This window comes from Apium graveolens, chromosome 2 (genome assembly GCF_009905375.1).
Source record: "Apium graveolens cultivar Ventura chromosome 2, ASM990537v1, whole genome shotgun sequence".
NCBI lineage: Eukaryota > Viridiplantae > Streptophyta > Magnoliopsida > Apiales > Apiaceae > Apium > Apium graveolens.
The window spans coordinates 44,220,373-44,235,821 of NC_133648.1; the positions used below are offsets into that span (position 1 = coordinate 44,220,373).

At 32.3% G+C, this 15,449-nt stretch overlaps 1 protein-coding gene across 1 annotated transcript; it reads right to left on the bottom strand.

The window, feature by feature from the left end:
* Positions 1 to 5,082: 5,082 nt before the first annotated feature.
* On the bottom strand, positions 5,083 to 9,772 carry LOC141707349 (F-box/FBD/LRR-repeat protein At1g13570-like). Its single transcript, XM_074510473.1, has 5 exons — positions 9,576 to 9,772; positions 6,334 to 7,206; positions 6,076 to 6,234; positions 5,591 to 5,986; positions 5,083 to 5,493 (listed from the first exon to the last, which is right to left on the bottom strand). Exons 1-4 carry the CDS (start codon positions 9,597 to 9,599, stop codon positions 5,642 to 5,644), a joined length of 1,401 nt encoding a protein of 466 aa, XP_074366574.1. The 5' UTR covers positions 9,600 to 9,772; the 3' UTR covers positions 5,083 to 5,493; positions 5,591 to 5,641.
* Between the last annotated feature and the right edge of the window lie 5,677 nt (positions 9,773 to 15,449).

Consider the following 15,449-nt stretch of genomic DNA (forward strand, 5'->3'; position numbering starts at 1 on the left):
AATACTGAATATATATGAGCTTTTGTAAAATGTCACGTTATAAAACGATTGATTTTTACGGAAATAAATTCTATGGTGATTTTTCATGAATTTCAAATAAAACTAAATTGTTAATTTTATTTTTCTCCTTCCAGGTAAATGATAATCTAATGATAACGATAAATAAAAAGTTTGCTGTACAAAGCAATGATAAATCGAATAAAATTTCCCTGGATAAGTTAAAAATAATAATTTAACTAGTTATAAAATATTAGGCCCTTCCTCCGTCTTGGCCAAAATGTATGTGTTGTTGAATGTCAGAGGATCATAAAATTGAATGACAAACATATAGTTTTACATCTGGTGACTGACTGCCTTTTGATTTAGATTGTGCATTTGATAATTACTATATCATAATTGTCTTACCTCTTACAGATGTTTAGGATACTCAATTCATCATACTGCATTGTTACTGGTTATATTTAACGATTCCTAAAAATCCCGGAGTATATCGACATTAATTTAAACAATTTGGGCAGGTCGAAAATTAAACTAATTTGGAATTTGGATGATGATCACAGACTACATATAGTGGTCCGAAATGCACTAACTATATATAGGGGCATGGTCGTAAACATATGATTGTTACACCATACTCTATATCTATATCTGCACGAAATGTTTTGAAAAGCGTAAATCGGTCCTAAGCGGCGGGAAGACTTTTTAACGCTTAAGCGAAATTTTAAGCGGGTCTATAAACGGATAAATAATATTTATTTAAAATTTTAAATATAATAATAAATGTGTAATACTAAAATAATGAAAATAAATAAAGTATCAAGAATATAAACATAATTTTTTCTTAAAAACATATATATTTTTATTTTCTAATCAAGATTATTGTTTTATTAAAATAAATATTAATATTTAAAATTAAAAATTGGACAAGTCAAAATCGGTTTGACCGCTTAATGACCGTTTAATCCACTTAATAGCCGCTTAATCCGTTTATAAGGCCGCTTAATTTTTTTAAACGCTTAATTATCCGATTAGTATAAAATCAAAGTGATTAATAGTCCGATTCAGTTTAAACGACCGTTTAAATGTTAAGCGCGTTTTAGAACACTGCACGAGGACCAACTTTAAACATATCTTAAGTTTTCGAAATGTTACAAAGGCTTGCCCCTGATCTCCCCCCTTATCGTTTGTCTTCGTAACTATCATCATGGCAAATAATTGTGCAACCTCAGGAACTAATGTAGTACGTAGCATGGAACGTATGTAATCGGATACAACATGCCTACAAGGCTACAACTTGCATGTACAGTGCCTGTTTGGACACTCATTCTGGGGTTTATATTTGAATTAAGCCCGTTTCATACCTGTTTGCTGATTTCATTTATAAATTATAAGTTTTATGGTGACCACATTTTTTTGTAGACCTTGAATACCATTTATGTTCTGCAAGTTAAATATTGCATAAAAACATTGTAAAATATATTATTTTACGAATCATACTCTACAAGGATCTTTATTTTATTCAAAATCTTGAATATCATATATATACTGCATGTAAAACATTATAAAATATTTTATTCTGCAAAACATGTTAAGTTTGCAGAACATTTGTTCAGCATGCAGAACATACACATTCTACTTATTAAACTTAAATAATCTTCAATAATTTTAATGAATTAGCGATACTCGTAAAACATACTTCACAAAATAATATATTTTATAGTGTTTTGATTGCAGAATGTATATGGTCTCCAAGGTCTCCGATGAAAACGTGGTCTCAATAGAACTTTCCTTATTATATATGATCATTTTGGAGCCTAAATGAGAATGTTAGAAAAAAAATTCTAAAATTTTCTCACTTTTCTATTTTTAAAAAAAAATTTGAAAAATGATAAAACATGTTCCAAATTAACTTAAGTAAAAAAATAAAAAATATATATAATTTCTCAATTTAAAATATATAATTTTTTTATGTAATTAATGAACAATTATAAATAATTTTATCGTCAACAAAATTATATTATGAAAATTTGTTTTTAAATTATTTAATTATATTTATATAGTTTTCAATATTTGTATTATATATCAACTTTTATATATTATTATGTTAACAATTTATTTGTGATTACTTTATTAATATAAAACTTTTAAATCTTATGTGAGTTTGTTTCGTCTTTATTTTAAAATATATGTATTAATATTAATAATATTGATTGTATTACTATTAATAATATTCATGTATTTTCATAAAGAAGCAATATAATAATATATTATGCATATCTTATATAAAAAGGTAGTGAATAAAAATGTAGTGAATGTTATATATTAGAGTTAGAAGTGGATATTAGATGATAATGTGGGTGTTTTATGTTTTTTTAGATTAGAAAATAATAAAAAGCTGTTTTCCACATTTTTTCCATGCCTAGTTATAAATCACAAAACCGTGTTTTTTATTTTCGTGGTTTTCATTTTAGAAAATATGCAAGTTGAACACATATTCAAAATTTTCTATTTTCTAATAAAAGTATTCCAGAAAACTAATGAAGTAAATAGCTCCTTAACATTCTCATTCTCCATTTTTGTACAACTCTCTTTTTTTATTTTTTTTGTTTAATTTATATTAACTTAAAACTCGTGCGATATTCCAAATATTTATAATATTAGATGATTTTTCAAATTTAATTTGATGAAAAATTTAAAATATAAAAATTTTGTTTAAAATTTTTAAATGATAATTAGTTATCTTTTGATTTTAATTTTATTTTAGCTCATTTAATCGTATAGTTTTGTTTTAACTTAATACCATTATACCGACCAAACAAAATCAATCTAATTATATTTAGTTTTTAACTTTTAGCCCAATCAATATTGTAATTTTTTGGGTCCAGATGAATAAAATATACTCTCTCTGTCCCTCCTTAAATAATTGTCACATTTTCTATTTCAATGCACTTTTTATCAAAAAAATTCTATTTCTATTTACAATCTTTGACTTTATAACTAATACACACATCTAACTAAATGTTTAATACAATAATATTGTATACATGAAAATAATTTATATATTTTAGTTTTTCTTAATATGTATTTTTTTTATAAATTTGACAACTAAAAAAGTACGGAGACAGTATTATATAATTTTATCCTAAGGTTAATAAATTTTTTATTTTTATTTTTAATTATTATTCATTCATGTAATTTGTAATTTATATTTTAATTTTGTTTTAAAAAATTATAACTTATAAATTATAATTTACCAAACACATTATCGATTTATAAATAATTTATATGTAAAATTATCCAAATACTTAAATAATTTATAAATTACAATGTTCGTATCAGTTATATACAACTTTCCAACTTTAATTTATAAGTTATATTTTATAATAAATTCCAAACAGGCCCACAATCTTTCTTCAACTAAAGAAATATATTTTGCATGCTCGTTCCATTACAAAATTATACTTTTTGGTCCCCGCTTGGCGCTTGCCCCCGAAAATAACTGAGTCCTAAAAAAATTATTCAAAGTGCACAGATCTGTTGGATTTAGTCCAGTACAATTTATAACTGCCGAAGATGAGTCTATTATTCAAAAATATTTAATATTAATAATTTCAGTCCAATCAGTTTGGCCACTTGTGCAGCCCTGCTTATATATATATATATAGGGAATTGCTCTGAAAATCCCAATTAAAATGAGAACTGAGATATAATCTTAGCCACAGAATTTGTATCCCTACGTTAAATCTCAACCTCCCATTTAATATTTTATACTTTATTTTTTATCTTTAATCTCTCTCATCCAACACACTCTCCTCACCCAACCCTACCTCACCAGCCCCCACCGGTCTCCGCCGCCAACTACTGGCCACCACCATCGTCGGAAAAAGCACCGGATCTACGATCTTCTCTCTCCCCTCCTCCATCCCTCCGCCCCTGCCATCGATCACCATTACACCACCTTCAACTCTAGCGACACATCTATATCACCTCCGCCATCATCAACACTTTTCTTCAAATCAAGACGGTATGCTCTAATTAAATCGTTGACGATGCTTAGGACGAAAGAGATTGATGTGCAGAAAACCTGTAGCGATCGAGACGCCACTAAAACTCTGCTCGAGCTCTAAACGGAGGCGATTTGCTGATTTACTGTTCAGATATGAGGATTTTTGGTGATTCAGTTTCATATTCGGTGATTTTCTGGTTGATTGCAATGATTAATCGTATATGACAGACATGTGTGATTGTGGTGTGGTGGTTGTGATAGTTTGATTTAGTGATTTTTTTTTATTCTGGTGGTCAGAGCATGGCTGGATAAAGTTGCAGTGGGGCAGTTGTGGTGGTTATTTTTATTTGTTTGTGGTGATTTTTAGTTTTCCGATGGTAATTTTTAGTTTGGCGGTGGTGATTTTATATTTTCGGTGGTGATTTTTTGTAGTCCGGTGGTGATTTTCTCGTGATCGCCGGAGTTGGTGGTGGTCACCGGTGGTGGTGGTGGCCGGAAATGGTGGTTGTCGGTGGTTGGAGGTAATGGTGGGTGGTAAGTAGAAACAAGAAGATGGAAGAGATGATAGTTGGGGAAGATGATAAAATTTAAAATGAATGGTATAGATTAAAAATATATTTAAAATTTTGTTGTTGTGATTAAATCTCATATCTCACCAAAAAAAGGTGCTCAATAGAGTAAGACTATATATATATATATATATATATATATGATAGAGTCAATACTCTAAAAATCCCCAATTTTTAAAAAAATCTCCTATAAAATATTCGACCGATTCGATCTTTAAAATCTGATTTATTTTTACGAATTTTTCTTTATTGCAATATATATAATTATTTATTAAAATTAAAATACTATATTAATTTATAAATGAATAATTATAGAAATTATGATATAATAAATATATATTCATTAATAAATAACTAATATAATCATAATAATATATTAAGTATAATTTAATATTATAATACATCTGATTTTTACTCCGATTAATTCTTCCGATTTATCCCAGATTTTCAATTAATCCTAAATCGGTAACTGGACCGATCTTCCCCGATTCCCGATTTTTAAAACACTGGATAAAACTAGGTCTTTGTTCATTAAAATCATATAATCTCAACATCATATTCTGCATCTGTATTTTACATACCTGCATTCGTGCTTTTAATTTCAAATAAAAAAGATCCTAGCAACAGGGTAACAGGGTCACTTGATCAAATCCGTTGATACATCAGCTGCTATTGAGGTTGCTAAAGAAGAAGAACTTGAAGTTGGTAACCATGAGATACTACCATACATGTGTTAAGGACTTCTGCGGAACCTCTTCGAATTGCGAGAAGTGATACTTGCAATGCCAAGACACGGAGACTCTCTCTTTTACTACTGTAAAACGGAAGTAGAAATGATTCTAAACTGTTAAGTGTGCAAACTTCAGTTTCTAGATGACCAAAACATTCAAGGAGAGTTCAACTTCAGTTTCGGAAAATCTGGTGCAATGGAATAAAAGCACATAAGATTGCTGCAAATTGAGATGTGCAATTTTCAGTATAAGTTAAAAGTATGTGGATGTTTTCATGTTCTTACCAATACTCAACAAGAGAAACGAAACATGTGCCAGAGTTGACTGCAAGAAGGCTAAGCATCTATATCATAATCAGCCCAGAGGTCAAAATTAAAATCATCTATTACAATGGATTTCTTCAAGTGTTTGATTTCCGCTCTTGACGAAGCTCTAGAATATTGCAACATCTCTTCTGCCATTGTTAATGCTACATCATTTTTTATGTTTGGATGACGGTGGATTGACATTGTTTTTAGCAATGGAGAGTGGGCAAGTAGAAACTTGACCAGCTCCAACTCAGCTCTCAAACCTTTGAAGTAACTGAACGTAATGATTTGAAGATGATTTATAGTACAATCTTCAGAATCTTCTTTCCAAAAATCCTTGAGATCTCCTTTTCGGCAAAGGTACTTTTTACCCTAGTGATAAAAAATAATTACGAAGTGTCACACAGCAGATATAGACCTACAGTGATACATATATGATGTGCATTATGTATGAGACTGACCGAGATATTTAGTTTGAATAAGTTGGGAGCGCTCCGTATCAAACAAAGCAAACAAGAAACCTCTGATATATCAGTGAAATTTATGTCACAGATATTTAGAGTCTTTAGGCAAGGTAGTGGTTTAGGAAGTCGATTTGGAGAACCTCCTGCAGCCAAGTACTTCAAAAACAAGTTGCAAAAGAAGAGCACGTATAATTATTAACACGTCGGGATTAATGAAAAGAAGCAGAAGACTATGTAAAGAAATCTGAATATTACCTCGATAAAATATCGTCCTACAGAAAACTTCTCAAGTGTATGTAAACCACCGAAAACCTTGACCATATCTGATGTCCCCGTCTGCATTTTTTGTTCACTTTTGAACCCGGGACTTCCCAACACGAAAGAAAATTCTTTAAGGTTTTCTAATCCAACAAAACTTTCTGAAGTTATGTAGTGGTGGGCTTGTAGTAAGCATTTGAGGTTAGGAGCACGAAAATTAGTATGATCGAGTCCTGTACAAATTATCAAGGTCAACTTCTCAAGCACAGGGCAATCGAAGATGCTTCCGTCGAAAGAACAACTAACAGCAACTAGCTCAAGATTTGTCAGATGTGTAAATCTTGTAAATGCAGGTTTATAGTCAAAATAAAAAATAAAAAGCCTCAAATGAGTTAGGTCTAAAGAAGAGAACCGATGTCGCCTAAAATCTTCAAGCTGGTAGTCAACTAGAACTAGTTGCTTGAGACCCTTTCTCGAGAATAACGGAATCCACTGATCAATATAATCATGAATTATGCCACAATTGCATATATCTCTAGGCATGTAAAGTGAAAATTTGAGGATTGGACCTTCATGGTGTAGGAGAATTTTATTTATCACACTAACAAATTTATAGGCCATCACTTCATAAATGTTGTCATCATCTGGAACTTCTTCACCCAAAATCAGATAAGTGAATCCATTATCGAAGATTAGGTGTGGAATCATAGTCCAACAATGCCTCCATTTCTTTGACAAGATACTGGTTCTCGCTGCATCCTCTATCGGCAGAAAACACAGAATAGTTTCTTGTATATTCCAAGGCAGCTCACTAATTATATCTTTCTCAAGACAACCAACCTCTCTCGAACTAGATTTTGTCATTCTCTTCTGCAATAAAAGAATGCTAAAATAACTATACATCCAAAGCCCCTCCAAAACATCGACGTAAAAATCAACATACACACATAGACAAATAACTAAACAAATTCATATGCTATTTTTAAAGAGCATTTCCTCGACTAACAGAGATTAACATTAATCAAATAAACATTCTACAGTTGATAATAATCTAATAGAGATTGAAAAGCCAAATGAACTAAATGAGAATTAATTTCAATAGTCATGAATCAAGGGTTTGTAATAAGCATAATTGCAGTAAAATTTAAGTGTAGCACACACGAGGAGACGAGGTGGAAGGAGAAGTTGAGCAGTGCCTTTAAGATCTAGAGTTTAAAAGTCTCAAATTTTATTACTACCAAAACAAATAAGAATTCAGAGGAATTTAACTAACATGTTTTTACGATTTCTTTTCCAGTTTAGCACACAACGAGGGAGTAAAGAGGTAAACTTAAAAGAAATGGAAAGAGCATGTACTATAAGCAACTCCAATGAAGTGCTACTTCATTCCTTATATTTAATATAAAATCTTGAATTTTAGTAATTTAGAATATTGATAAGAACTTTGAGTTTCAACAATGTTCCTTATATTGGTTCCTTATTTGATATTTTATTATTAAATATACTTTTCATACAATATATAATAGAGAGAGAAAGAAAGTGCTCTAATATTATATTATTAAATGAAAGTTAGCACTTGCTAAGAAGAATGAGTAGATTAGTTATTTATAAGTAATGATAGAAGGATCTTAGTGAAATAAGGACTCACTAGGATTATATTGGAGCATATTTTTTAGTCTCATTCCTTTTAGGATAACAAATATGGAATCTCTTGGAGTTGCTCTAAATAATTACGAGGTAAACAAGCAATTTTGAGTTTTGTTAGTTACAGATATATAATTGGAAATCTTTGGAATTAAAGATGAATATACTAGCAGATTAATTTTTTTATTCCAGTGGCTAGATATTATTCAGCAACCATTCACCAAATACACATTCTCTACTGCCTCAGTTACGAACTTACGATTTTCCTTGGACAAATCAACTGCTCATAAAAAGGTTTGTAAATACATCACTCTCCCAACATTTAAAAAATCTGCCTAATGTTGATATACACCAATACTTCTCTTAACGAATCAGTTTTGTCCGAAGACATTTTAACCAAATCTATACACATAAAAGTTTGATCTCTATTATAGACTCACACGCAACCCCTCCCCCACCACCCAAAAAAACCCCAATTTGAGACTATGGTGATTTAAATTGCTCTTTACAGTTTATCAAAATCGTTTTGTAAAATGTCTTTTTGACTATGCCTGCTGTACAGGTTTCTTCAACATATTTTTCACAGAAACACATATTATCTTTATGACACAAACATATGCCTACAGGCAAACAGCTTAAATATGAAAAATAGATACCACCGAGTAAAGTGGTACATCTCAGATGAACGTGTCATAAGCTGAAAACTGACGGTTGGTAAAGTTTACATCGTCAAAACAAAATTATTAGCAATGACTTAGTTGATATTGTAATTTCAATGTTGACCTAGAAAATCAATGTAAAATATTAAACACTGTCATGGATAGTTCATCTTCAGTCAAGGTAAGTAGCAACAATGTTAGCACATTCTTGTGCAGCAGTGTTTTTTTGATTTTGACTGAAGAGGATAGTGTTTGACCTCGGAATTACGCGTAATAAATCTAATATATTACATTTTGAACTTAACGTGACACCCTAATTTGACTCGTGTCCAATTTCGTAGCCTATGACCAAGAATTATAAACATTACCCAATAAAAGTTTCTATAGTGACAGCCTAGGGTTTCAAAAATTAGTAAAGATGAGAAACCAAAACCTACATCCTATATTAAATACGCAATAATCAACATCAATATCGTCCCGAGAAATATCCTTAAGCTACAACAACAACGCATATTCAAGTCATTAAAAAAGATGCACGCACAATTTGCATATACATAATTCCGTACAATTACATCATATCAGAGTACTCAATAGTCCTTACAAGTTACAATAATAACACAACTCTCATCGGAAAAAAATGAGTTCACACGAAACAAGTTCAAGACCTAAAAAATGTATGCACAATTGGCACATCCATACATTCGTACAATTACATCATATTGCAGTACCAATACCTTCCAATACTAACACAACTCATATCGAAAAATATTGGTTCACGAAACAGATTATAAAGCTAAAATAAGTAAACACGATTGGCATATCCATAATTTTGTAGAACTGCATCATATCACAGTCCTCGATAGTCCTTATAATACTACCACAACTCGTATAAAAAAAACTACTTCATTAAGAAATAAATTCGAAAGCTAAAAGTACCTGATAAGCACCACTCGGATCCATGAATGAGTAATATCTCCTGACACTTTCTATTTAATTCCGTACTTCTCCAATGACATATCCAAACACTCATTTCTGTCAAAATAAAATCAATTTATAAGACGTTAATAGATGCTATAAAGTTAATCATTATGTATATGGTTATAGTGTACTGTGAATTCTCAGAGCATCTCCGGTACATAACATTTTGGTAGGTTATTTTATTATTAGAGTATAAAATAAAGGATAAAAAGTAATAGGTAAGCACATCTTGTAAATTTATTAAGCCCAATATATTTTTATATTTATATTTAATTCAAGTCTATTATTTTTATTTTTAATGGGGATAATTTGATCCTAATTGAGTGTGTATTTATAAATCAGGTGTGCACATATCAGCTTTCAAGTAATAAAGTTTGTAAAATATAAAAGAAATAATTTTATTGGATTTGTTTAGTGTGTGCTCATAAACATATATTAAGTACTAATTCCATAAATTTTGAGCATTTTGATCAGTGTAATTACATATTAAGCACGAAAGTCCACAAATTTGGAGTATTTTGATTGGTGTAATTTTGTGAATGCGGGGTCTATCAAGTGAAAACTAATCAAAATAAGTCAAAATTATAAATATTTGTGCTTAATGTATGCTCATAAACCCACCACAGAAAAACCGAATTTTATTTTAGGTAATGAGAATAAGGATAATGTTGGTATTAATTAAAAATTCTAAAAATTTGGCATGACAATAAAATTGATGTAAATTTTGATACAATATCAAAATGATGCAAGATTTAGAATTAGCTTTAAAAAAATATTAAAATACAAATTTAAAATTGAGTTGAAGCGGCATGTAATTGTGTTGTTTGAGTAGAAGAGCTAAGGTTAGGTTGCACACCGGCGGGGAGCGCGGCATATTTTATTGAGTTTGTTTGTTTTTTATTTCTTAAATAATCTTCTTGTTTCCAGTTTTTTAGAAGATTTTTTTTCCGTCTAGTTTTTTTGATTTTTTTAATTTTTTAAATTTATAATTTTTTTTTATCAATCACCTGACTCAAGGTAAATCGTATTTAAGCAAAAAATTTTGACTCATAAGACATTATTATTTGAATCTGTGATCAAGAAGATAGTTATACTTTTTTTAATCAGCTAAACGAACCCTTACAGACGTTTTGATCTTTTTTTATCTAAATTGTCGGAGTTACAAGTCTTCGGTTCGAGAAATTGATTATCTCTTATCATAATTTCGATCTAAAATTCTTATTTGAATTTATATTCTAACTTAAGTTTTGTTTATCTATTTGAATATATATATATATATATATTTATAAATTAGTTACCATTATTGAAATGTATTCCATGTCTAAGTTATTATTTAGTTAATTTTTTGATAATTTGATGTATCAATCACTCAGTTAAATTTGATTACTAAATATAAATATAATTTGTAAGCTCTAACCCTTGTTTGCACTTATCCTCAAATCATTTTAGCAAGTATAATTAATGAAATTGATAATGATTTTTGATTCTTGGTGTCAATTTTGAAAAAACAGAAATCAAATTAATTTGTCCAAAATTAAAAAATTACTATTTCTTCTTCTTCTTCTTCATATTATTATTATTATTATTATTATTATTATTATTATTATTATCATCATATATTATATAAGATTTGTAGTTCACGATAAAGATAAAATGCATCTTTAAAATATGTATGTGTTATTCCCAGTGGACTAACAATGAGATTTACAGAAGGGGGGTTGAATGTAAATCTCAAAACTTTTTCAAGTTTTGAGTAGTTTGTAAGACTAAGTGTTTGAGTGATCAAATGTGTGTGAATTGCTTGGAGCTGATGCAGACAGATATATATTCAAACACAAATGTAATGAACACAAAAAACTTAAAAACTTTTCTGGTGGATTTCTTGTTCCACCAAAGATGTGTTATTTCAGAAAATCTGTGATTCAAAATTAAATCACAGCTGCTTCCTAGTACAAACTAGATGATTTTCTCTCTTGATATTTCTAAACAGCTCAGGGGAAAATTCCTTTCTAATTACTAGCTACTACTTGGTTTATATATCACCAAGTTTACAAGTTAAGACAAAGATAAAGTACAATAAGACAATAGTTCTCCACTTGTTTCTGTTCCATTTTTATCCAGTGTAATATGGAATTATCTGTTGACTTTCCATTTTGAACCAGACTAAAAACGGCTGCTTTTTCTGTTGTTCCTGAAATAGGCTACCACATCTCTGTCAATCCATGTGCCTCTGTCAGCTTTGTTAACTGTCACTATCAACTGCTATGAAACTGAGCATCCGTTGAAGCTTTCATCCGTTGATGGCTTTATCCGTTGATGGTCTAGCAGTTGAGGCTTTATCCGTTGAAGCACTTATCCGTTGAAGCACTTATCCGTTGAAGCGTTAGAGACATCCGTTGAAGCTTAGTTTCTTATCCGTTGAAGGTCTTCAATATCAGTTGATACTTCTTCACTTATACAAAATTATAAGACATGAAATATTTACAATTAGCCCTCCTACTTGTACATCCATTAGTAGTCAACATGACTGATTATCTCCTAACAACATCTAAGAATTACAGCTTGAAACCAGAGAGTGAGATGTGCTACTATACCAAACTTATTGCTAAGTAAGGCTACTCCTTCAACGGATAGCCAAGATGGTCTTATCCGTTGAGGCTACAAACACTAGATTTCTACTTAAGTGTTTTGCTGAACTTATCATCAAACTAATACACATATTCCTAACAATCTCCCCCTATTTATGTATACTAGAACTGTAGGCATAAATTTGGGTTTAGCTTGATGATAACAAAATACTTAACAAATATATAAACTGTAACTAAGCATAAATTCAAAAGTGCTGCAAAAGTGTATATGCTGAGATGAAATTGAAGAAATACATTGTTTCCAAGGGTGCTCCTTTAGCTTGAGCAAATTACTTTCTTTTCCTTTGATCCCTGGTTTTCTTTCCTAGCCTCCTGTCATTTTCCTCCATTTGAAGTTGAAGTTGTCTGTAGACTTCAGCTTCATCTTCTTCATTGATATCTAACTTAGATTGCATATCCTTGAGAGTTTCATTACTGGCAATCTTTAGCTGATCTTCAATTCTGAAAAATCTTCTGACTCCTTTGTTGTCTCTGAACTCCATCAACCAATGAGGTGATTTGTGAATTGTAATACCTCTCTTTGGAATGAGTAAAGTTCTAGGCAAAGCATTGGGCTCCCTCCAAGTTTTCCTTATGTTGACAATCTTGTTGAGAATCTCAGTCCTGGCAGTTCTGGTAAAGCCAGAATTCTTATGTATGGCTGAGTAGACTCTAATCAAGGTAGTGTAGCCTTCATTCAGAATTCTTTGAAGAGGCCATGTTCTTTCCCCATCTCCTTTGTATTTGAACACTAGTCTTTCTGGTAGCTGTTTGTAGGCAGCTATTCCCCTTACATCCTCCAGCTCATCTAGATAGAGTTCAATGTCTGAAAATTCTTTTATATCACACATGTGAACATAATCATCTTTAGAGTTTTGAGGTTTGGACTTAGGCTTCTGTGTGAATTTGATTGAGGCTTTAGAGGTTGTTGATTTGATTCTTCTTTTCTGCTTCTTTGATGATGGAGAAGAGGTTAGGAAGGTGGGCAATTTGATGGTGTCCCAATCAATTGGTTCCTCCTTGGGAATGATTGTTTCACCATGAATGTTCATGAAGGGGTCAGGTACAATGGGTTCAGGAATGGAGGGTAGTGGTTTGGATATTAATTGGATTTCTTCAGTCTTATCTACCTTCTTTCTCTTTGTATTGACCTTCTTTCTTTTCCCTTTCTGCCATTCTTCCTTACTTCTTTCCTCCATCTCAGTATCAACCATGTCCCCCATAGCTTCATCTTCACCTTTGTCTTCAATTACTTTCTGATCTTCAGCCTGACTTGACTCTAGCTGTTTTTCAAGCTTTGCTTGTGCTCTTTTGTCAGCCTTTAGCTGTTTGGCTTCTTCCTTCAACCTTTTGGTTTCTTCCTTCTTGGCTATTGAGAATTTGGGATGTCCTTGCATCACACATATGCTCTTTCCCTCTCTGAAAATAATAGCCATGTTTCTCCTTACAGCCTCATCCATGGTCTCTTCGAGATATGCAATACTCCTTCCTAAAAGCTTGTCCTCATCTGCTTTTGGAAGAGGAAAATCCACCTCTTTTAGAGGATTCTTTGTAGAGTCCTTATTGAATCTGTTGTTGGGCTTGAGAACCATAGGTTGCAGATCTTTGGAAGAAGTTTCTCCATCCTTATGCCTCCCTACTGGCTTGAGTTCCATAATAATTGATTCCACTTTTGTGCTATGCTTCACAGATTGTGATTGAGAAGTTGTAGAACCAAATATTAGTTGCATCTTTTCATCAATCTTCTTCCTTTGCTCTTTGACTTGCAATTCAGCTGCTGCTATCTGGATTAGATCAATTCCATCTAGCTTTCCTTTGACTTGAATTGGTGGAGAAGTTGTGATGACAGGAACTAGCACTTGAGAAATCTGAACTGTTGTAGATGGCTCTCCTTCCCCTTCCCCTTTATTCTCCCCCTTTTTGTTATCATCAAGGGTAGGGGTCAAGCCTTGTGCTTGTGCCAGCTGCATGAGGAGATTTGTTTGAGTTTGTTGATTCTGAAGAATGGTGACCATAGAGTCTTCAATTATTTGAACCCTATCTTCCAATCTGGCCAACCTCTTATCAGCATCAGAGGCCTTCCTTAGTCTCCCCAACAAATCTTGCATAGTACCATAGGGTATAACTAAATCCAATTTCTCAGCATTGTAGGATTTCAGATCAGCAATGTCCAGCTTGAGCTCATCCACACTTAGATTGTGCTGGTAATGCTGCAACTGCAAGAGATGCAGAGATTCCAGATGAGCTTGAAGAATTGCCTTGTGCCAGCATCCTGAGTCTCCTGAATGGCTTGCTGAATTGTCATGACTTGTTTGACCAAAGTGACACCAAACTCTCCTGGTGTTGATGGTTTGGCCCATGCCCATGCAGGAAGATTAGGAACAGAACTTGGGCCTACTACTCCCCCTAAGTTCATGCTCTCATTCAAAGAATTAGAGTCATCATCATTAGAATTTACTCCAAATTCTTCAGATGGCTCAGCAGCTTGAGAAGGCAGCCTGTTGACAGCAGCTTTGTCTCTTAGAAGAGATTCTGAAGTGTGTACAATGTGTAGTGTATGTTCTGCCTCCACATTGCCCTGTGCAGCCAATAATTGATAGGCTGAAACAGGGTGAGTAAAAGTGTCAGCATCTAAGGAAATGTTATCAATGACAGCTTTGTAGTGTTGCTGAAATTGTCTTCCCTTATCTGCATCATCCACTTTCATTAACTCACTAGCAATGGTTGGATCCACCCTTATAGCTTCTGTACCTACCTTTCTCTCAATTTCTCTCTTTTCTTGCATCAGGGGCTCCCCCTGGCTCACACACACCCTCACACCCTCACCTTCACCTTCTAAGGTGGCACTCCTCTCACTTACTTTTGCCATGCTGGAAGAAATAGCATGCATTTGGTGACTCTCATCCTCTCCATTTGCCTGGGAGCAACCCAGCCTCTCACTCAAAAAATCACTCCCTTCCCTCAAGCCTAACAGTGATTGTACAGTTGCCATGTCCTCTACAGTTGGAGTTGTTTCTATTAAGTATATAGAGGCCATCAACGGATAGGGAGTATCCGTTGAAGTGGAAACTGATGGTATCAACGGATAACTGTTGTTAAGCTTATCCGTTGAAGAACAACCACTTGTCAACGGATGAGAGATATCCGTTGAAGAAGGAAATGATGTAGAGATAGAAAGTGATATAATTGTTGAATCTGTGTGGAT